The following is a 24,214-nucleotide window of genomic DNA, read 5'->3' on the forward strand; positions in this document are numbered from 1 at the left end:
ATTCACAAAGTTACTTTAAGATTACATGGCTTGGATGATGAAATGTTGACAAACCGTATTCGACGTAATAAGCACCCCGCTCTAATAAGTGCCCACAGCGATATTTGCTAATATATTGGCTATCGAACAATCCCAATTAGCACTCCTTCCGATTGATCAATGTACACAAGACTAATTTATTCGCGTATAATACGCACTCGTGTATTGTATGCACCCTTAATTATGGGCAATTAAATTCTGGAAAATATATCTGTCGTGTATAATACGCACAGACTTTTCTTCTGTATCATTTTAGGCTGTCAGATATTGCTGGAATATTGCTAAAAGCAGCGTAAAACTATGCTCACTCACTCACCTTCATTTATCAAACAAACAATTTGAGAGAATAATAATTGAAATTTGCCTCAATTTAATTTCTTGTTTTCTAAAAAGGACAAAATAATTACTGAGTCTAGATGTAGCATGAGATTTGTATCTATTTACGTTTTTAGATTTTAAATCATGAGCGATCGATTATATTGTCAGTCACAAATGTCAGTTAATGAGTAGCTTTGTTAACCCACAAGAATACAGAGCTGTACACACACAAAGTATTTTTTATTGACCAATGTATTCATAGAGCAATAATGATAAATAGATCTACAATCTACCCATATCACTTTTGGTCAATGATTATTGCAGATAAGCGCAAGCAGATATTGAATATGAACGGTAGACTGACAATTTGACAACATGTCCGATCCGGCCTTCAGGGTTGATGCAATCTTGGAGTGATTTGGGTTAAAACAGAGACCACATGCCGATGTGGTCTCTGGTTTAAATATGCAAAAGAAATATCAAGTGCGTTTATCCTGACACAACATAATTGTTCCTAATTTCATAGTCTGACTACTTCGTTTCATACATTCCCTAGAAGTGTTCGCATCTTTCAATTTTCAAGAAATGTGTGCCATATTTGGAAGTGCTATTATGTTTTTACTACGTACGATTTATATATGAAAGTACCTTGTTGTCGTTGACCTTTCTGACCTGGGTGTGTATTAATCTCATTGGTTGACTACCGTTGTAAGCAATTTAGATTGCTGATCTGGGATGCTTGCTGACTTTGATCACATGATACATTCTTGCGAAATTTGACAAAGTTTGAAGTGTTGATATATCTGTGCAGACACATAATGTCAGCTAAAAGGGAAATTAGAACGAGGTTTACTAAAACTTTGACTTTGGAACCCTATGGGGAACCTTGACCTTGTAACATGTTATTTCTGCTCCCAAATCAACCAATCAGGCCTCAAGTTGTTTCTGGAGACGGCACTTGCTGGTTGTATTTTGTTTTCATGACCGAGAGTTTAATGATGTAACTTTGATGTAGAGTGACATTTTAGCATAGCTTCTGATAAATCTGATTATCAATAAAGTCATGTATAACTGGGCCAGTCATATGTAGAAGTTTGTATTAAATTATGCAGGAATAAACATGCTGAGAACAGGAAGTGATACGTACTTGGCTGATTATTCTTTTCAAGTTCAACCCTTCAGGCACTAGCTGTTACGACTAGAGTTTTCTTTACAGTTAACATTGTTAGATTGTTCACCAAGTTTAGTTACTAGGTGATTACTAGACAAAGGCCCATCCCGGTCAGTCGGAGTCGTTACGACAAAGAGCATGAATATTACATACCAGTTCCTGGTTGAACCACTATATACAGTGGCCTTAAATTCTAATTAGTCCTTATACAGGCAGATTTGTTTTCAAGTATTGAACAAGACTCATGTATTTTTCATGTGTTGATAGCAGTTTTGCATATATTTAATTCTAGATTGATACATTTGAACATAACTTGGTATTTTTTTCTGCTTTCTGTGTGATATGGACAAACCAAAAAGAAGTGGTATTTATCTTCAGCTGCGTTATGTTTACGTGTGTCGTACTTCAGTACGACTGAATTGACATTTCCATCATAACGATGCAGTGGAATACTAGGGCTGGGATGTGTAACTCGGGTACTGGGGTCGGATGGGTACTGAGCAGGACCACAGTTGAATACTAGGGCTGGGACGGTTAACTCGGGTACTTGGGTCGGATGGGTACCGAGCAGGACCACAGTTGAATACTAGGGCTGGGACGGTTAACTCGGGTACTAGGGTCAGATGGGTACTGAGCAGGACCACAGTTGAATACTAGGGCTGGGACGGTTAACTCGGGTACCAGGGTCGGATGGGTACTGAGCATGACCACAGTTGAATACTAGGGCTGGGACGGTTAACCCTGGTACTCGGGTCGGATGGGTACTGAGCAGGACCACAGTTGAATACTATGGCTGGGACGGTTAACTCGGGTACTCGGGTTGGATGGGTACTGAGCAGGACCACAGTTGAATACTATGGCTGGGACGGTTAACTCGGGTACTCGGGTTGGATGGGTACTGAGCAGGACCACAGTTGAATACTAGGGCTGGGACGGTTAACTCGGGTACTCGGGTTGGATGGGTACTGAGCAGGACCACAGTTGAATACTAGGGCTGGGACGGTTAACTCGGGTACTCGGGTCGGATGGGTACTGAGCAGGACCACAGTTGAATACTATGGCTGGGACGGTTAACTCGGGTACTCGGGTCGGATGGGTACTGAGCAGGACCACAGTTGAATACTATGGCTGGGACGGTTAACTCGGGTACTCGGGTTGGATGGGTACTGAGCAGGACCACAGTTGAATACTAGGGCTGGGACGGTTAACCCTGGTACTCGGGTCGGATGGGTACTGAGCAGGACCACAGTTGAATACTATGGCTGGGACGGTTAACTCGGGTACTCGGGTTGGATGGGTACTGAGCAGGACCACAGTTGAATACTAGGGCTGGGACGGTTAACTCGGGTACTCGGGTTGGATGGGTACTGAGCAGGACCACAGTTGAATACTAGGGCTGGGACGGTTAACTCGGGTACTAGGGTCAGGTGGGTACTGAGCAGGACCCGGGTACCCACAGGACTCCCCGGACCAGTGGTTAGTCATGTGATATATTGTTAAATGACAAAACCAATCTAAAACTCTATGGTCACCCTACAAGTCACTCATGTTCCCATTTCTTTCTGACTATGCACGCATTCCTTCTGACTTTTATATGTTTGAAAAAAAGATAAAACTTCATGCAGTAAACATCAGTGCATATGCATGACCAGATCGTTCAATACGTGTATCTAAATACATTTTGCCAGGACTACGGTCAAACTTTTCCCAATCGTACAGTTTTACCTATCTCTTGTGACCTACAGCGGGTACCCGGATACGGTCGGGTAATAGCGGGATGGGTACCTGGGTAGTAAATTTTGACTTATCCCAATCCTATTGAATATATAGTATTCTACTTAATTCAGACATCGGAATTTACGTGATATCCAAAGTATTCTTCTGGCTCAAGTAGACCACCTCTGTGGTCTAGTGGTAGAGCGTCCGTCTCGAAAGTGGAAGGTCCGGGGTTTGATCCTTGGCCGCGTCATACGAAAAGACGTTAAAAGATGGTACTTGTTGTTACCCTGTCTGGCGTTCGGCATTAAGGGGCTAAAACAAGGACTGGTCGGGTTGGAGTAGGTATACTGTGTCTGAGTGGGTATTCATTTTAAACTGCAGCATTGTATCTCAGTGGGCTAGCACTATAAATCAGCTACACAAACACAAACACGCTATATAAGTGCAATAATCTCGGACGCGACGTTAAACCCAATTTCACCTCACCTCTGGCTCAAGTATAGATTTGTATGTGGAATAATGCTGAAGATACTATGAAGTCGCATATTCATCATGTAATATATTTGTATATCTTTACATCCTTGTTTAAAACACTGTATAAACTAAAGTATATTAACACAATCTTGTGGGATCCAAACATATGAGAATATTTGTTGTAGAAGATATACCCAGTTAATTTTAGTGACCATTTTAATCATATACCTTCAGCATTTCGTAATGATGTCTGCCTCAATACATTATATACTAACAAGAGAACTTAGGGACCATGAAATATTTTGATATACTGTACACATTAAATGAAACTTAAGTCTGACTATGCACGCATTCCTTCTGACTTTTATATGTTTGAAAAAAGATAAAACTTCATGCAGTAAACATCAGTGCATATGCGTGACCAAATCGTTTTATACGATAAAAATAATCCTACAACATAGTCATGATAGAACTGTTTTTGTTCAATATACATTCACTAAAGTAATTAGATATGACCAGTGTCAGGGAATAATCAGTCTCATTTAAAGTAAGATGGCATCAATATAGTTAGATGGTTCAGAAATTTGGGATTACACACATCAAGAGAATGTAGAAAAGATATGTTGGCAATATTCTTCAAAAGATGTGTAGATCAAAATGTATAGGGGGCGGTCGGGTAGCCTAGTGGTTAAAGCGTTCGCTCGTCACGCCAAAGACCCAGGTTCGAATCCCGACATGGGTACAATGTGTGAAGCCTATTTCTGGTGTCCCCCGCCGTGATATTGCTAGTCTGGTCATTTTGGTCGAAATAAATGGCCAACCTCAAGAAAATTGCAACAGAATTAATTCATACTTTATGTTATTTGGTAGCATGTCAGCTTTCAGGGAAAAAAAGTCTACCAAAATCAACTCATGGGAATGACCTTTCTCAAGGTCACAAGATATAGGCCTATATAATTCGTATTTTCGTATTCTTGGATATTTGTAGGAAGGAAGAGATTCAAATTTATTATAGTTTTCTTTCTAATATAACTAAATTAAAGAACAATCTGGGTATACAACTTATATTTACTTTATAAAAAATATCACAGGGACAATTTAATTCATTATAATAGTTCAAGGTCAAATAGAGGACATATGAAGAGTGGCCGAGAAGTTAAATGTTGCCATAGATTTTCAAATATTGGAATGAAGTCATACATATTATATGAAGTAAATATCATTTTAAGAACTTAATGTACTAATTGTGGAAGAAATCACCTAATTGTGTGTATGTGGGGGTGGGGTGGGGGGGGGGGGGGGGGGGGGGGTTGGACAGTCAAAAATAGCCATTAATAATTGTAGCCAGTGACAGTCCGAGGTAACAATGAGCAAGCCTCCAAGCCTCCGACTGAAATATTTGCTATTTTATGTTATTTGGATGTTTTGACGTTCATATTATTCCAAAGACAATGGATGATTTTGATAAGTCAAGTGTCCTTCAATACAAGTTTTACAATTTCGTACAAGTAATACTATTTTGTCTGTAGAAACGGGTCGTGGCAGAATGTTCCTTTGATTGAGTCTGCCCGAATTGTGACTCGCGTACAAGGGGAAATGAATATCATATGTTCCAGTATACTTGTTTTAGATTTGAAAGAAAATTATTACCAAACTATTGTCGTATAAATCCCAACTTTTATTAACTCCGATGCTTATTCACAACTACTGATAGTTGAACACTCATTCGTTTAAGTAAGTATATTGGTTGCATATTTCAGAAGTTAGATTTGTTGTTGTTGTATAATGCCGCACTCAGCAATATTGCAGCTATATGACGGTGGCCAGTAAATAATCGAGTCTGGACCAGACAATCCAGTGATTGACATCATGAGCAGCGATCCACGCAATTGGGATCGATGACATGCATCAACCAAGTCAGCGAGTCTGACCACCCGATCCCATTAGTAGTCGCCTTTAACGACAAGCACAGTAGCCTTTTACGGCAAGTATATATGATACTGTGTTGTTGTTGTGCTAGATGTAAATAATATAACGTAGCTGTAGTTTCGAAAGATAATCCAGTAATAAAAAAATAACAGAGCAACAATCATCTTTAATGCCAATTATATCATGTATGCTATTTCTCATATCACTTTAATACATTGTAATTTGTATGTGTATCATGTTTAGGAGAGGCATTCAGATAAGCAAAATTTGCTTGTTTGCCAATCCCACCACTTTATGGAAATAAATATGTTAATATCATAAAGAACTGGAACTTGGTAACGCATGGGTAGCTGGCCGACTATAGGCTATTCTGGTGAAAGGGGCCCCGGCGAAACTCATTTCAGCTGGTTATCTATTACTCTCGCTGATATGCTGAGTGAACACAGGCTATACTGACTTTAGATTCATTTATTTTAGTGAGCGAATCTATTCAATTTGAGTATAATTACAAGATAATCATTGACTATTGCATAGCATAGCAATATGGCATACGCTCAAGTGAGTGAGTGAGTATGGTTTTACGCCGCTTTAAGCAATATTCCAGTTATATCAAGGCGGGGGACACCTGAGTGACTGAGTTGGGTTTGACGCCGCTTTTGACATTATTCCAGTTATATCACGGTGTGTCAGCTTAATGTGGAAGGAAAGCCCGAAGTGATGCAGGTCTTCAGTGAAACCCACGAGCACGGGTATGGTGCTGACAAACCTAGAAACGTAATCGGGGCGAACCGGGATTCGAACCCACAATCATAGGTTTCTGAGGTACCCAAGGGACGCAACTCTGCACAGCGAATCGCGGCGCCTTCGACGATTGGGCCACCCGTGCCCCCGAGAGCAATCCCATTAAAATCAGATCTTAGTTCTCGCTACCGCTAAACAAAAATCTGAGGACATCCCATTACGGGTCACGTCAGAAAGACCTTTCTCGATTTTTGACCGACCAATGAAATGACTGACAAGAAATCGACATTAGCCAATCAGAAGGCAGCTTTCTCGAGCTTTACGACACTAGTTTCAAACTGGCGACTACGCTTCGAAACATATTTTGATGTATTCTCGATTAAAAGAATTAAAACTGAGAAGAAGAACACTCTGGAATGGCTTATAGATGGCCTATATTGTATGGATATAATCATAAAACCCGCAACTGTCGTTCGGAATACCCCGTGTCAAATATTTTGTGGTTGCATGATTAGAAAACACGTTCCGACTTTCATGATCTGGTAAGCGACGCTCTGATTGGTCGGATGAAAGGTCATTCTGACGCGACCCCTAATGGAATGTCCTCAGATCTTTGTTTGGCGGTAGCGAGTACAAAGATTTGATTTTAATGAGATTGCCCTGAGGGACACCAGAAATGGGCTTCACGCATTGCACCCATATGGGGAATCGAACCCGGGCCTTCGGCGAATAAACACACAAGTGCCTCGCTGTATTCCAAACAATCTTTGAGGACATAATATGGTCTACTCCTGCTGCAAATTTAGTTTCAAGTCAAGAAACGGAGACAGAATCCACATGCCTTACCAGAATGGTAGCCGTAATTCTGAAAGAAGAAAAATATCTTACAGCATCGTGCCAAAAGAGAGTAAAGTTGTTTAAATTCCTATATATTTCAAGTAATTACATCTGCATTTGCTGAATTTTCCTGGTTCCGTTTTTCACCAATTTCCCAGACAAAAAAAAGTTACAAGCCGGTTAAAAGAGTTAATTTTGTGACTTTAAACAGTAAAACAAATGCACTCAAGACGAGAAATGTCAATATCGGGTGTTTTAGAAATAGGTAACTTGTTTCGATATCACTATTGTCAAGATTGGTTGTAAAACGTAATGAATTTAATGAATTGCAAATTACGTACGAATTACGCAAATGATTATACATCATGTCACTCATGGGCTTCCATACATTTTTTATTTTATCAAGGAGGGTCCACTTTTCGATATAATTTTTCACATAATTATGTTTCTAATAATTGTAACAATGTTGGATGAATTTATAAAAGACAGGAATATGGTTATCGGTCGTGTTTAACACACATTTCTCTGCTGGTGCAGCCGTAGTTACATAGCAGACGACGCTATACAATTTATGGTTGATGGGCATGTTAGAAGTATATTGGAAGCCAACTGCTATTATTTTCATCATTATTAATTACATTTTTAAATAAATGTGTATTTGTCAACTTACCATAAAATAATACGGCTCCGTCATCGTTGTTTTTTTCTGAATATTTTCCAAGGTACTCGCAGGATCACTACGAATTATCTCCCTTTGCGAGCTCTTCTTGATGTACGGCGGCCCGTAGATGCCCTATTCTCCTCGTTGGTTTTTATCTTTTTTGATGCGGGAATTAACCATTTTCCTGAAGGTTGATTTTGGTAGACTTTTTAATACAAACTCAAATACATTCAATTGAAAGGGAAACAGTCATAAAATATTCTGTTGCAATTTTCTTGAGGTTAAATTACAGAATGACCAGACTATGCTGGAATATTGCTAAAAGCGGCGTAAAACCAAACTCACTCACTAAAAATGTATAGACTAATGCTGTACTAGGCGTACTAGGTTGACACAGGGTGTCTTCACTGATGTCAATGGAATGTTTTCAGGGAAATTGATGGATAATTCTTTAAAAATTCAAAGATAGGAAATAGCAACTTCTTAGCATGTAGTGCTTATGTTTCACATGCCTTTGACGTGACTGATCTGAATGAAAAGACAATTCCTAAATATTTGTGATGCTATTTTCATAGTTTTAACATCATAAGTCCATTTTTCTTTCCTTCTTTTGTTTGGACTTTTATTTTAAGATTTTCTTTAAGGAAATAAACCTTATCCACCCTGAAAATTTGAATTGATAATTTTGCCTCAAGTCTTTTTGCAGATTGAACAAGGAATCTGTAAAACAGGAAATTGAATTTATCTCATCTTGTCATATGAAAAAATACTCCTTAAGCCATTTCAATCAGGAAGACAGGCCCATTTTCAATGATTGATCGAATTCAATTCAAGACCATAAATCTATCAAAAAATACAATTAACTCATGACTGGCTCACAAGCTGACACGCATGAGCTGCTTCGGATGTCACGCTTTGCATGCTGAGTGAATGGTTAGTTGGTGCTGTTGTTGCAGATGACCACCAAGATCACTGTGGTCTTGGAGTGACCCGCGTAGACCGGTCAGTGAATAGTCCTGCTCCTAATACATCAGTGGAATGGAGACACATACTACTTTCCAATAAACGACTCAGATAGGGGAAACAGGACAATAGCATCAGCATTAGGAGGCAGATTTTCCCTGTGTATTTAATTGAAACTTGTCCTTGGTGAGATGAATGACCTGGCTGAAACATCAGGGTGGAAATTGTCGGTGATTGCCTCATGCTGGTCAAGATATTGGAGGAAATAATTCAGTTGTGCGAATGCAGAAGTAATATGTCTGACATCATGTGTAGCATATTCAGATATCAGGTCTGCGTCAAGAATCACGATCATCAGATTATATACTGTTATCAGTGTACTTCCATGGGGTTTCAGATAAAGGTTTTCATCTTGTTTGCTAATTTATGAATTAGATATTTATTTTTATTAATTTTTATTAAAAAAATTATGGTAATGTGAATTATGGATTGACCATGTTTTTTTTCTGGAGGGAATTATGAAAATACAATTTGGCATCATTTGGGATTTAGCATAAAACATACAAAATTATCATCTGTGGTGTTGAAAAAAATTAAATTATAAGCATCAAAATAAAATGTTGATAAATTGCAGTTAGAATAATTGCATGTTTTAAAAAGTAACAAACAAGTATTTTTTTATTCTGAAAATTCCATTTTCCCTTTTTTCCACCAGAGATTCAATACTGGTCATTGATCTCTTGCTTTTCCTCTTTGTCGACATGCTTGATGGTGCCTTGTGTGAGATCCATCATCTATTTTCCTGAGCTAAGTCGTGACACAGCGTGTCTCTGGCGTGACATGTATTTTGTGTTCTGGTGACATGTAATGTAGAGATTTGGCATGTTCATTATTCAATTGGAATATATATGGTTCGGAGCAAACTTAAGTAACAGATCATTTTGTTTCCTAGCAACAACACAGAACCTCTGTCAGTTTATACTGCCATATTTCTTCTATTTGACTCCAGGCTTCCAATACATGCCTGCCTTTACGTGATGCCTGATCATTTGCACTGTCCAAAAAATAGAACCCGGGTCTCTAATGCTGTGATAAGCTGGGGATCAATAATGACCAATTCCTGTAAATGTACCCTTTGTAAGACAGTAGAATTTGGGGTTCGGTAAGGTAGTGAGTTGCCACTGTACCAGCATTAAACGGAATAGATGCCAGGTCAGAGGCTTGGATGAAAGTAGGAGATGCCTGTGCGTTTAACAGAGGAAATATGGTATTTAGGATATTACCAGCAGCCTCGATCTACTCTCTTGTAGTAGTTTCTGGCTGCCTGATACAACAGTTTTGGTGTTTTTTTAGACTCCTGGTAAATATCAATCATATCTGATACTGCTTGACTTAAGTGGCATATTTTGAAGTGTTTAGTGTGATATTCATTGTAGATTTGGAGAACACTCACCATCAAATTCAAATTTACATGTGTTATGAAGTTGCGAAGTGATCAGATAGGATTGAATATCGTCATTATTAGAAATGAATATGGATATGTGTTGTTACATAATTGCAGATAAAACAGGAAAGGAATATATTAGTTATAAATTGGAATTAATTTTTCAAAGCGTGTAAACAGATTTTAGCTGACTGAATTGTGGCACATTGTTGATACATCATTAATTTTTGTATTTTTGACATCTCTTCTGAAACTACAAGGGCCTTATGGACCTGAAACATTGTATGAATAATCCCAGCTATACAGATATCAAATCAGTTTTTAAAGATGGCCTCCATGGCGGCCATTTTGAAAATGTCATTTTTTGGCCATAACTCAGCCACGTGCATGTATCAATGCGTGACTTGATATGCATAAAATACCATAAGTGTTTTTTAGCATATTTTGATGTTTCATCCAGGTACATACTGTGACTTTCTTGAACAATATTTCTATTGTTAATTCGACATCTCCTCTACAGCAGCAAGGCTATGGAGCTGAAATTTTGTAGGAATGATCCCAGCTATGGTATCTCTGTAAATGACAGAAGTCAGATCCAATCATAAGCATGGCTGCCAAAATGTCATATAATGGCTGCAGATTATTTTATAAACACATCACAACAAAATAGATCTAGTGTCAAGGTGACAACTTGACAACTAATACCCAATGTAGCACCTATTTATAAACCGCTTCTTTTGAGTGAGTTCAGTTGGGTTTAATGCCGCTTTTAACAGTATTCCAGTTATAGTTATATCACGGCGTGTCAGCTTGATGTGGGAGGAAAGCCCAAAGTGATGCAGGTCTCAGCCGTTTACCACTTCCGTGAAACCCACGAGCACAGGTATGGTGCTGACAAACCTAGAAACATAATCGGGGCGAACCAGGATTCAAACCCACAATCATAGGTTTCTGGCGTTCCCAAGGGACGCAACTCTGCACAGCAAATCGCGGCGCCTTAGGCAGCTTGGCCATCCATGCACCCCCCCATTTCTTTGAGTTGCTGGAATGCTGCTGAAACTGGTTTGGAACCGTACACTTACTCCCTTGCCCACCTTCCCACCTTCCCAGGCTCGCTGACTTGGTTGAAACATGTTATCATATCCCAATTGCGTGGATTCATGCTCATGATATCAATCTCGTCTCGTCCAGACTCAAATAATTTGTAGACTACTGTCATATAGCTGGAATATTGCTGAGTTTGTCGTTAAACAATAAACAAGCAAACAAAACAAAACACTGGCCACCTCTGTGGTCTTGTGGATAGTGCATCTGCCCGGAGAGAGGAATGTCAGTGGATTGCTCCCCATCTGCTTCATACCAAAAGACTTTAAAAGATGGTTCTTGTTGTTACCCTGCCTGGTGCTCGGCATTAAGGGGGAAAAATAGGACTGGTCAGATCGGAGTCAGTCTACTGTGTCTGTGTGGGGAATCGTTGTTAAGCTGTGGTATGATATCTCATTTGTCCGGACTAGTAGAAACAGACAGACAGACAGACAGACTTATGCAAGCACACACGCACACATGCAAGTACACATTGCTATGTAGGTGCAATAATCTTGAATGTGACATAAACCCCATTTGACCTCACCTTCCCTGTACTCACTCACTCACTCACTGATTCCAGGCAGGAGTTGAAGCACCGCTACAGTCTGGGCAGCCCAGAGCTCCAGCAGCAGCTTCAGAAGGAGGCAGAAGTTCTGGCATCACATCATCAGCAGAACCTGACTCAGCAGAAACACAAGTAAGTCAATACAGCCTTCGTCCAAATGGGCTCCATGTTGGCTTACAAATTCTATTATGTGTGCTTCTATCTACAAGCAACCTAGCTTTTAGAATTATCAAAATATTTGAAAACTGGTTAAGCATCGACTTGTCAGGAAACTGAGTAGAGCACTTCAGGGGGAAATGAATAAACAGGCAAGTAAAGATAAATGTTGAATTTTATAATTTGTTTGTTTTGAATTTCTTTTGACTCTACTTTCATCTGTAAGGTTTAGCATTATGACATGCCTTGGTCTTACACTATAAGCCGGGGATGGGGAGAGCAGGGTTGCTGGATATTTATGAATACTGACGACTCTGCAAAATCAAGTCCATCAAAGATGTAATGTCAAACTCTCTTTACTTTTGAGTTAATTGGTCAAGAAGGAACAGGTCAATATTTACATAATCTATGAATTTTGTTTATTATTATGCAAATTCCTGCTGATTGTCAGATTTAAAAGATATATTTTCCTGAAAACTAAACTTCTTTTGAGATAAGAGTCAAGAAACAAATAAATAAGGTGCAGTGAACATCCAGACATATCTTATTACCGTATTCGACGTAATAAGCGCCCAGGGCACTCTCAAAATTAGAAATAGGGGGCTGTTGTTAGAATATTATTTTGGTGAAAAAAAACAGAGTTGAAAGATAAATTTTGTGGTTTATGCTGACAGCCTGAAGTGTTTATGTACGACAGATATATTTTTCAAGAATTTAATTGCCCATAATTAAAGGTGCATATAACACACGAGTGCGTATTATACGCGAACAAATAAGTCTTGTGTACATTGATCAATCAGAAGGGGTGCTAATTGGGATTGTTCACTAGCCAATATCTTAGCAAATATCGCCATGGGCGCTTATTAGAGCGGGGCGCTTATTACATCGAATACAGTATATTCTTCTGCAATGACAAAGAAGAGAACATATATAATAGCCGATAAACATATATGCATATGCAAGCACTTATCTTCCGAAATCAATACTGTTATACAACTAACTACTCAAGCGATATGTTTTATTTATTTGTCGGAGCTTATTTGGTGCTGATGCAATGAAGGGGATTAAGAAAATATTGTGAAAATATTGGCAACAAAAGCTGAAAGTGTCCATGTCTATTGATAGACCTCTCCACCCAAGCTCACAGCTGCTACAATCTCATTCTCTATTGAATGAATGCATGAAAAACACCAGATGAAAAATTACTTATCTGAAAGCATCTGGATCTGTTGCATTTGGTTTTATTTAGCAGAGATGGACCTCAGCTGTTTCAATTATCAAATGAATGAGATAAAGAGAGACTCATCAATGAGCATGTACAGTGGTGTTGAGTTGACAGCTGTTGTCTTCTTGAAAGGTCTGGGTTGATAGTCGTTTGGAGTGCCTCATTTGTGTTGCATCTGCAAAATCTCAACAGTTTCAATGTGTCGTGATGGTTTACTTCTCTTGCACTGAAAGTATCCTAGGATGTCCATTTGGGTCTCTGAGTCAACCCATGCTTGTTTATTATCTTAGTTGATGCTGGGTTAGAATAGGTACCCAGCTCCCATTCTTGTCTCTCGATGAAACACTGGGTTAGAATAGGTCCCCAACATCCATTCTTGTCTTTCTATGGAGACACGGGGGCACAGGTGGCCCAGTCGTCTAAGGCGCCGCGATTCGCTGTGCAGAGTTGCGTCCCTTGGGCACGCCAGAAACCTATGGTTGTGGGTTCGAATCCCGGTTCGCCCCGATTATGTTTCTAGGTTTGTCAGCACCATACCCGTGCTTGTGGGTTTCACCGAAGTGGTAAACGTCTGAGACCTGCATCACTTCAGGCTTTCCTCCCACATTAAGCTGACATGCGGCGATATAACTGGAATACTGTTAAAAGCGGCATTAAACCCAACTCACTCACTCACTCACTCACTCACTCACTCTATGGAGACACTGGGTTAGAATAGGTCCCCAGCTCTCATTCTTGTCTCTCGATGGAGACACTGGCTTAGAATAGGTCTCCAGCTTCCATTCTTGTCTCTCGATGGAGACACTGGGTTAGAATAGGTCTCCAGCTCCCATTCTTGTCTCTCGATGGAGACACTGGGTTAGAATAGGTCCCCAGCTCTCATTCTTGTCTCTCGATGGAGACACTGGGTTAGAATAGGTCTCCAGCTCCAATTCTTGTCTCTCGATGAGACACTGGCTTAGAATAGGTCCCTAGCTCTCATTCTTGTCTCTCGATGGAGACACTGGGTTAGAATAGGTCCCCAGCTCCCATTCTTGTCTCTCGATGGATACACTGGCTTAGAATAGGTCCCTAGCTCTCATTCTTGTCTCTTGATGGAGACACTGGCTTAGAATGGGTCCCTAGCTCTCATTCTTGTCTCTCGATGGAGACACTGGCTTAGAATAGGTCCCTAGCTCTCATTCTTGTCTCTTGATGGAGACACTGGCTTAGAATGGGTCCCTAGCTCTAATTCTTGTCTCTCGATGGAGACACTGGCTTAGAATAGGTCCCTAGCTCTCATTCTTGTCTCTCGATGGAGACACTGGGTTAGGATAGGTCCCCAGCTCCCATTCTTGTCTCTTGATGAAACACTGGGTTAGAATAGGTCCCCAGCTCCCATTCTTGTCTCTTGATGAAACACTGGGTGAGAATAGGTCCCCAGCTCTCATTCTTGTCTCTCGATGGAGACACTGGGTTAGGATAGGTCCCCAGCTCCCATCCTGTCTCTTGATGAAACACTGGGTTAGAATAGGTCCCCAGCTCCCATTCTTGTCTCTTGATGAAACACTGGGTGAGAATAGGTCCCCAGCTCTCATTCTTGTCTCTCGATGGAGACACTGGGTGAGAATAGGTCCTCAGCTCTCATTCTTGTCTCTCAATGGAGACACTGGGTGAGAATAGGTCCCCAGCTCTCATTCTTGTCTCTCGATGGAGACATGGGGTTAGAATAGGTCCCCAGCTCTCATTCTTGTCTCTCGATGGAGACACTGGGTTAGAATAGGTCCCCAGCTCCCATTCTTGTTTCTCGATGGAGACACTGGCTTAGAATAGGTCCCTAGCTCTCATTCTTGTCTCTCGATGGAGACACTGGCTTAGAATAGGTCCCCAGCTCCCATTCTTGTCTCTCGATGGAGACACTGGGTTAGAATAGGTCCCTAGCTCTCATTCTTGTTTCTCGATGGAGACACTGGGTTAGAATAGGTCCCTAGCTCTCATTCTTGTTTCTCGATGGAGACACTGGGTTAGAATAGGTCCCCAGCTCTCATTCTTGTCTCTCAATGGAGACACTGGGTGAGAATAGGTCTCCAGCTTCCATTCTTGTCTCTCGATGAAATAATGGGTTAGAACAGGTCCCCAGCACCCATTCTTGTCTCTCGATGGAGACAATGGCTTAGAATAGGTCTCCAGCTTCCATTCTTGTCTCTCGATGGAGACACTGGCTTAGAATAGGTCTCCAGCTTCCATTCTTGTCTCTCGATGGAGACATGGGGTTAGAATAGGTCCCCAGCTTCCATTCTTGTCTCTCGATGGAGACACTGGGTTAGAATATACAGGCCTTATACACAGGATTGAAGAGTTTTGATGGATTTTTTCCAAACACAAAGACATTACCGTGAGCACGTAACACCGGAAGCACCATGTCAACAAATCTGTACTGAAGTATGCATATTAATCATGTAATTACACTGGTTATAAAAAGTGTCAAAGCCTCCAGCATCCATGCTTGCATGCTATTCTATGGAGACATGTGTTAAAATAAGTCTTCAGCACCCATGCTTGTCTTTCCATTTCTTTTTTCGGTACGTGTTTAATAGGTCGCTTTCTGCCTAAGCAGTTTTGTTGACCTGCTCCTCTTGGGCCTAATGTGTGTGAGGAGACTATGTTTTTCTATTGGGATTGGTAGTATTGATAAGACTTTTTTTTCATTGATATGATTTCTTTTTTGTTTTTCCAAAATTGATTTTAATTTGGCTGCTCTTCGAGTAGTTGACCATCTTTCAAAGGTAGAGTTAGATTTGTTTTCGCTATTGCATCTCTTGTCTTTAGGAGATCTACGACAGAGTGCAGATCTCACTGCATTTCGTGCTTTAAGTGAGCCCAGGCTGGGGTATGGTCTTGACATAAAATGTCCCCCATGTCTGCCCCTGGGCAATCTGGGTTAAAATAGGACCAGAGTCCTCATTCACCTTACTGTAGAGAGTGGAGTCCCTCTTGTCAAGATCAACTTGTCACAAGGTTAAGCTCATAGTTGGTCCCTCGTTGTACAGAGGCAGGTTTTACAATCTTTGGTCTGTCAGCACCATGCATGCATCAGCTGGTGAGGGTTTCAGCAAATTGGTAAACATCTGCGACCTGTGTCTGTGGAGGGCTTTTCTCCAACACTAAGCTGACTTTTAAACACCCTGTGACGGCAGCTGTGGTTTCAGAGGTGTTGTATATTCATATTATCATGTCAGGTCTTCATTTTCATCACCTCTCTTCCCTCAGGTTTTAGAGTGAGTGAGTGAGTATGGTTTTACGCCGCTTTAAGCAATATTCCAGCAATATCACGGCGGGGGACACCAGAAATGGGCTTCACACATTGTACACATGTCGGGAATCGAACCCGGGTCTTCGGCGTGAAGAGCGAACGCTTTAACCACTGAGCTACCCGACCGCCCCCTCAGGTTTTAGAATCCCAGGCATAAAATAAAATTGAAGTTTTGTTTTACCCAACACATATAACTGTGTAGATCAGTATTTAGCCTACTGCCACTTTTGCCTATTCCCTTGTAGGTATCTTGCTATCTTGTAGTAACCTTGTGAGACGTATTAAGTGAGACCTGCTTGGAGGTGTTGCATTTGAATTGTAAGACCAAGGTTGTAAGACCTTGATTTTGTTTTATACTACAAATACTGTATTGTTTTACTTTAAGGTATCCAAATGTTTTCTTGTTCTTTTCGGTATTTCTTGCATTGGAACCAGGGGTCCGGAAACCGTCATATGCGCCGGACATGTCCGATTGGGAATCTCAAATGTCCGTTTTAAAATATTGCTTACCGGACATTTTAAAAAGTATTGTCCGGACATTCTTAAATTTTGACCGGACATGATCAACAGTTAGGACTGAACAGTTTCTGTCTGCAGTTGCAACACAATGAAGATTAACTACACTGACAAGCTTTGTTTGTTTTGATTGCTGAAAATACATCGCACCTACATGATAGTCCAATCGGTCAATCACTGTAATAGGCAATAAACTGAGTTGACACTGATTAATCGAGGATTAATTACTGAGAACATCTTGTTAATTTGAGTGAAAGGTGTTTACAACTGTACATTAATACCTTGCATCATCGATGTACCTCATTATCCTCACAATGCTACGATACGTAACCTCAGAAAAGAAGCGAAAGCATGACGGCAGCCAGTCGACCGATGCAGATCAGTCGAGCGGATCTGCCAAACCCTCAAAGTCTGGACGATCATTTTGTAAGTCGTGGCTAACGACTTTCACTTGGTTGACATACAATGAGGATTTGCAGATTTTATTGTTTTCAGTAGCTAGTCGTATATTGAATCTTGATTGACCGCCATTTTGCTTTCTCGGACAATCGATATCCAATTTTTTTATGGTCAATAATTAAGTACAGATGAAAAAAGTATTCAAATAACTATTGCTATCAACGATATTTTAGTATTTGTGATTAAATTATCTGTCTTGTTTTTAAAAAAATCTTTCGTTTAAAAAAACCCTTTTCCCGTGAGGTCACGTGATAACCAAATATGGGATAATAGTCTAGATCCAAATGTTACAACACGTACACTTGAGCAGACTCATGAATATAACTCATGAATATTAATTAGACCGTTCACTACGTTAACAGATCGTTATTATAACAGAAACAAACGTATGTTTTCCATGTAAATCTAAAATGATATTATTTGTTATTAATTGTCCGGTGAATTAAACAATTTAAATTGAAACAATTCATAATTCATCATATTATGAATACGTAAACTTGTAATGTGTGTGAAAAGTCGTACTAAAATACGCTATTTGAAGGGGGCGTGGCCTAAATGCAAATGTCCGATTGGGATTTTAAATTTTCCGGACCCCTGATTGGAACTGTTGACAAGTTAGGAATATCCCACATGGTTTTGGTTGAAAATGTATAACTTCAAGCTTGGGAAAAGTTAACTGCAACTTCAACACTGTCCAGCAGCCATATTGCTTCTGTGTTTGATATTATCTTTTAGGAGCTCACTTGATAAAAACAAGCAGATTTTAAATACAAATTTCATACAGACTGCTTGACATACTTGCTATTAAGTTTATTTTTGAGTTTATTTGGTTCAAATTCATTGGGAGGCATGGATAGACCAGTATTCTAAGGCATTGTAAATGCTGTGCAGAGTTGTGTCCCCTAGGCATGCCAGAAACCTATGAAGTGTGTTTGTATTCCTGTTCGCTTTGATTATGTTTCTAGGTATGTCAACACCATACATACTCACTCATACACTCACTCACTCATTCGTCCCCCACCATGATATTGCAGGAATATTGCTAAAAGCGGCGTAAACCCATAGTCACTCACTCACTCACTCACTCACTTACATTGCCACTCATACTGTCACTAACTCACTCCCAAACCAATAACAAATAACACATCCCTGTGCTGCAAATAAATAGATCTAATATGCTGAAAACACAACCTCCTTAAAACCAGTTGAGCAGAAGCCCTTGAAGAAGTCCCAAGCAGTTACGGACAGCATTAAATAAATGGGTGTCAGAAGTCTCAAATTGTAAAAATTCAAGGACTTCAAATTGGCTTTATCAACCTTGTACAATTTCCAAGTCACATGTAAAGTTCTAATCAGGCTTAGGATGTCTCCTGGCATCCTAAATTCCAATCGTTGCTATGAAGAAATGGCTTGTTAAATGTCAGTCTTATTAGCAGTGATTTGGTCATATGATTGACTGCATCATCTGAAAGTAGCTTTGTTTACTGCTTCCGTCAGCGAGGGGGAGTATTTTTCAGTAAGCAGAATATTTTTTGAATTGCTAATAATACTTTTGGCAATAATCATGAAAATTCTTTAATTCTTAGTTTCCTCCCTGGTTCTGGTGATGGGGATTAAGGTGGCTTGTAATGTCACTCCAGAATGTGAGGTGTTAGCTCATGGGAAGACAAGCCTCAAGTGGAGGACATTGTTTTATTTTCTTATTAGCTGACCAAACTCAAGGTCAAGTGACAGGGTCATGGTCAGTTTTTGTCAGCCATCTGCAAGTGGCAATATCCTATACTTGTTTAGTTATTGTCATTTCTTGCTGATTTTTTCAAGTAAAGTGATCGAACAAATGGAACTCTGTTCTTATTTATATTTATGTTCTGAATTCTTCAGAAAATATGAATAAATCGAGGAGTCATACTGTCTACTGACTATAGATATGTTCCATCTTAGTCACGCTGTTTGTATAAGGGACGTTACGATGTCGTAATGCAACATGACCTGTTGGCCTCCAAGACCTACCACACTAAATTTGCTACATCGCCATTATGTAAACATCGTTGGCATTCATAGTATTCATATCTTGAGTATTACAATACATACCTGATCATATGTAAAGCAGTCATGGGTGAACATTTTCTCTGGCATATTTATAACACTCCTTTATGTATCATTGATGATTGTACATGTGGGGATTCGGGGTCAGCATTGGTCCCTAGCAACCTATTTGCTGGTCAGACATGCCGACTATATGGATTCGGGGTCAGTCTCGGTGACTTGGTAGATGAATGTACCCTGTCAGTGTGGATCCTTCCCTACAATATAATGTTGTTGCTGTATTGATGAGGGTGTAGTCTTCTTATGTTCCAGGGGGCACGGGTGGCCCAGTCGTCTGAGGCGCCAAGATTCGCTGTGAGGAGTTGCGTCCTTTGGGCACGCCAGAAACCTATGATTGCGGGTTCGAATCCCGGTTCGCCCCGATTATGTTTCTAGGTTTGTCAGCACCATACCCGTGCTCATGGGTTTCACCGAAGTGGTAAACGTCTGAGACCTGCATCACTTCAGGCTTTCCTCCCACATTAAGCTGACATGCCGTGATATGCCTGGAATACTGTTAAAAGCAGCATTAAACCCAACTCAATCACTCACTCACTATTCTGTCCCACTACCATGATTCCTCTTGTATTTCTCCAGTATTTCACTTGTATTCTACTTTTATTCCACTTGTATTCCACTTGTGTGTAGAAAACTCCTATAATGTCTCTGACACCATGAGACCCGTGAAGATCCGGGTTAGAATAGGTCTTCAGCAACCACAAACCCATGCTTGCCGTAAGAGGCAACTTTGCTTGTCATAAGAGGCCACTAATGGGATCGTGTGGTCAGACTCACTGACCTGGTTGATCTATGTTATCGTATCCCAATTGCGTGGATCAATGCTCATGATGTCAATCACTGAATTGTCTTGTCCAGACTCGATTATTTACAGACCGCCGTCATATAGCTGGAATATTGCTGAGTGCGGCGTTAAACACTTAACAGACAAACAAACAGACAAATCTGACACCAAGGTAATTTGCTGCTCCAGGATTGATGAGCTGACCCGGCAGTATGGTGAGCTGGAGGATGAGTTCAGGCTGGCGCTGCAGATTGAGGCAAACAGGTTCTCAGAGGTAGGTTCCTTGTTACGGATGCCATTCCGATAGATGCTTCACATGCTGGTCAGTGATCATTCAGTACTTATCCAACAGGTTCTTCTTATTCCAGCCGGGGCGGTGGGGTAACCTAGTGGTTAAAGTGTTCGCTCGTCACGCCGAAGACCCGGGTTCGATTCCCTACATGGGTACAATGTGTGAAGCCCATTTAAGGTGTCCCCCACTGTGAAATTGCTGGAATATTGCTAAAAGCGGCGTAACAACATGCTCGCTCGCTCGCCCACTCACTCACTCACTCACTCACTCACTCACTCACTCACTCACTCACTCACACACTCACACACTCACTCACTCACTCACTCACTCACTCACTCACTCACTCACTCACTCACTCACTCACTCACTCACCCACCCACCCACCCACTCACTCACTCACTCACTCTTATTCTAGCTAACATAAAGCCTGTGCAATAGAGGCTAAAGCAGATTCATGACAGCATGAGTGAGTGAATTGTGTTGAATGCTACATCAAATTGGGATACAATGAATTGAATCAGCCAAGTCAGCAAGCCTGACCACCCAATCCCGTCTGTCGCCTCTAATGACAAGCATGGGTTGCTGAAGACCAATTCTAACTCGGATCTTCATGGGGCAGTGCTTCAGCCAGAACTGGCTATGTCACACAGACCTGTAAATAATCAAGTCTTGACATGGGAAACTGGTGACTGAACACATGAGCATCCATGCTATCACAGCACGACATGGAATCAGACCTAAAGTTAAAGATGAAAAAAAGAAGAAATTATAATAGCTCATGCAAGTGCCGAGATAAGTGGACACTGTATACATAGCAACAGTGAGTGAGTATTGTTTTACGCTGCTTTTAGCAATATTCCAGCAACATCTGGATGGGGGACACCAGATATGGGCTTCACACACTGTACCCACGTGGGGAATCAAACACAGGCCTCTGTGTCCACTGTCCACAGAGCACCTGACGACCCGTTATAATCCCGGCAGAGAAGAGGTCTTCAGCAACCCATACTTGCTGTAAAAGGCAACCATGCTTGTCATAAGAGGCGGACCCGTGAAGATCTGGGGTAGAATAGGTCTTCAGCAACCCATGCTTGCCGTAAAAGGCGACTATGCTTGTTGTAAAAGGCGACTAACGGGATTGGGTGGTCAGGCTCGCTGACTTGGTTGATGCATGTCATCGATCCCAATTGCGTGGATCGATGCTCATGATATCAATCACTGGATTGTCTGGTCCAGACTCGATTATTTGCAGACCGTGGTCATATAGCTGGAATATTGCTGAATGCTGTGTTAAACAACAAACCAACCAACCAACTAAGAGGCGATTAATGGGATCGAGTTGTCAGGCTCGCTGACTTTGTTGATACATGTCATTGTATCCCATTTGCATGGATTGATTCTCATGATGTCAATCACTGGATTGTTGATTATTTACAGACCACCGTCATATAGCTGGAGTATTGCTGAAAGCAGGGTTGAACAAACAAACAAAAAAACGAGCACCTGACTACATGGTACATACAGCAATTGCATTGTATACTATCCAGGACGCCACAAAGGACTAGATTATGATACACACTCAAAGTTTCATTTGACTCTGGAAAAGTTAACTTACAAATTACAATTCTATAAATTTGTGATTCCAATACTTACTTACAATAGATAAAACTAGTTGAAAGCCCAAACCATGGTATGTAATGACAATCTATTTCAATTATTGTAGTTTAAAAGTTGGAAATGAAGATGAGAATTCTACCTTTCTAAGTAACATATATATCAGACATATGAGTTAATTAAATATAAAATGATTATTTTATTTATATTATTAGCTTCATAATATCATGAAATAGGAAATATTAATAAAAAATGTCCTTTTGATATTATATGTGTGAACTCATTATTTTATTGCATGGATCATATTCAGTTTATTGCAGCTTGTTCACTTCCAAATTCAGATTAGTTGGATCAAATCTGCAAGTAACGCAGCATGTTTATCGCCTAAGTATATTCTAAAATAAAAGCCTATTATGAGTAAGAGTATTTATGGATGTCAACTTCTTTATTATGATGAGTAACACAATGTTTCGGAGTATATGCTAATTCCTTCATCAGGTGAATGAGTGCTACTTGCTTACTTGCTGTTGTGGATTTAACATGCGCTTTCCGACATTATGCGTATTAGTGAGGTGGTCCAAAAGGGTATAATCGTAAAGAAGGCAACCAGGAGGGGCCATACCTAGGTGGGGGGGACTGGGGGAGTTTGTGCGGTTTTGAGTGTTTATAGATTTAGGATTTTTGTTTTGTTTGTAGATTGTTGGGTTATTTCAGATGCGGCCGAGTAGACGTGTTTTGAATAGTTATATGCCTAGTGCCTTATGTGTTTGTATGTTGTTTAATGGGTTTAGAAGAGTTGGTAGTGTCAGCTGGTTGTGGTTTAGTGTAGTTATGAGTGTTTTTCTGTGTTGTTGGTAATGTGTGCAATGTGGTTATACGTGAACGGGGGGTTCTGTTATGTTACAAAGAGGGCATTTACCAGTTTCATGAATGAATGCTATGAGGCAGAGAGCATATATGTATTTCCAAGAATAACAAAAGTAATAAGATAACAAAGGTGGAAAAGAATCAAGGGGAGCCAACAGGTAATTATTGCTGATAGGGGATTAGCAATAGACAAAAAAAGCCAATATTTAACTTATCTCTGATTGGTAATAGGCAATGGGAAAACAGGAGGCCGAGTGTTTGGGGGGGGGGGGGGGGGGGGTGATTGGCACTGATAGGTATATAAGAATGGAATGGTCAATGGACAAATGGAAGCCAGCTAGATAATTTGCACCGACAAAGATCAAAGCAATAAGTCCCAAGCACTAGGCAGATATGTTCCCTGGTCACGATTCATGGCTGACTGGTGTCTCCTGATGTCAACGGCTTCTTGTAGCTTTCTTTGTCGCCTGTTGTTGTTGTTGTTGTTGTTGTTGTTGTTGTTGTTGTTGTTGTTGTTGTTGGTAAACAGGACTTTGGTGGCTTCCCACATGATGTTCTGGTCTTGGTTCTTGACGATGTGTTTGGAAATAGCGGATTTCAGGTCTAGTTTGTTGACAGAGGTCTGATGTTAAATGAGTCTGTTTTGAGGGGTCTGAGGGTTTCTCCAATGTACTGGTGGCCACAGTTGCAGGGGATCTGGCATATACATCCTCGGGGGTTGGGGCTTACACTGCTTGTGCCACTGCCATTGGCTCGTAGATGGGTCTTGATGGTGCCAGTGGTCACCTTTTCTAGCGACAAGTCCAACGAGATACTTGTTGTTTCCTACTGGTATGTTCTGTGCTCCATAGTATTGATTCACCTGATGAAGGAGTAAGCATATACTCCGAAACATTGTGTTCCTCATAATAAAAGAGTTGACATCCATAAATTCTCTTCTTCTTTTTTCTCAGAAAAGT

The 24,214-nt window shown here is 40.5% G+C and overlaps 1 protein-coding gene across 2 annotated transcripts in view; it reads left to right on the plus strand.

Annotated features, from left to right (window-relative positions):
• LOC124112213 (leucine-rich repeat and coiled-coil domain-containing protein 1-like) overlaps positions 1–24,214 on the plus strand; it is a 573,474-nt gene that overhangs the window by 512,623 nt on the left and 36,637 nt on the right. For both annotated transcript variants that reach the window (XM_048398967.1, XM_048398966.1), the window contains exons 15-16: positions 11,963–12,079; positions 20,672–20,756. In XM_048398967.1, the coding sequence (XP_048254924.1) occupies positions 11,963–12,079; positions 20,672–20,756 (202 nt within the window). The remainder of the gene's footprint in view (positions 1–11,962; positions 12,080–20,671; positions 20,757–24,214) is intronic.

Source organism: Haliotis rufescens, unplaced genomic scaffold (assembly GCF_023055435.1).
Source record: "Haliotis rufescens isolate VD_foot unplaced genomic scaffold, xgHalRufe1.0.p SCAF_19, whole genome shotgun sequence".
Classification (NCBI taxonomy): Eukaryota; Metazoa; Mollusca; class Gastropoda; order Lepetellida; family Haliotidae; genus Haliotis; species Haliotis rufescens.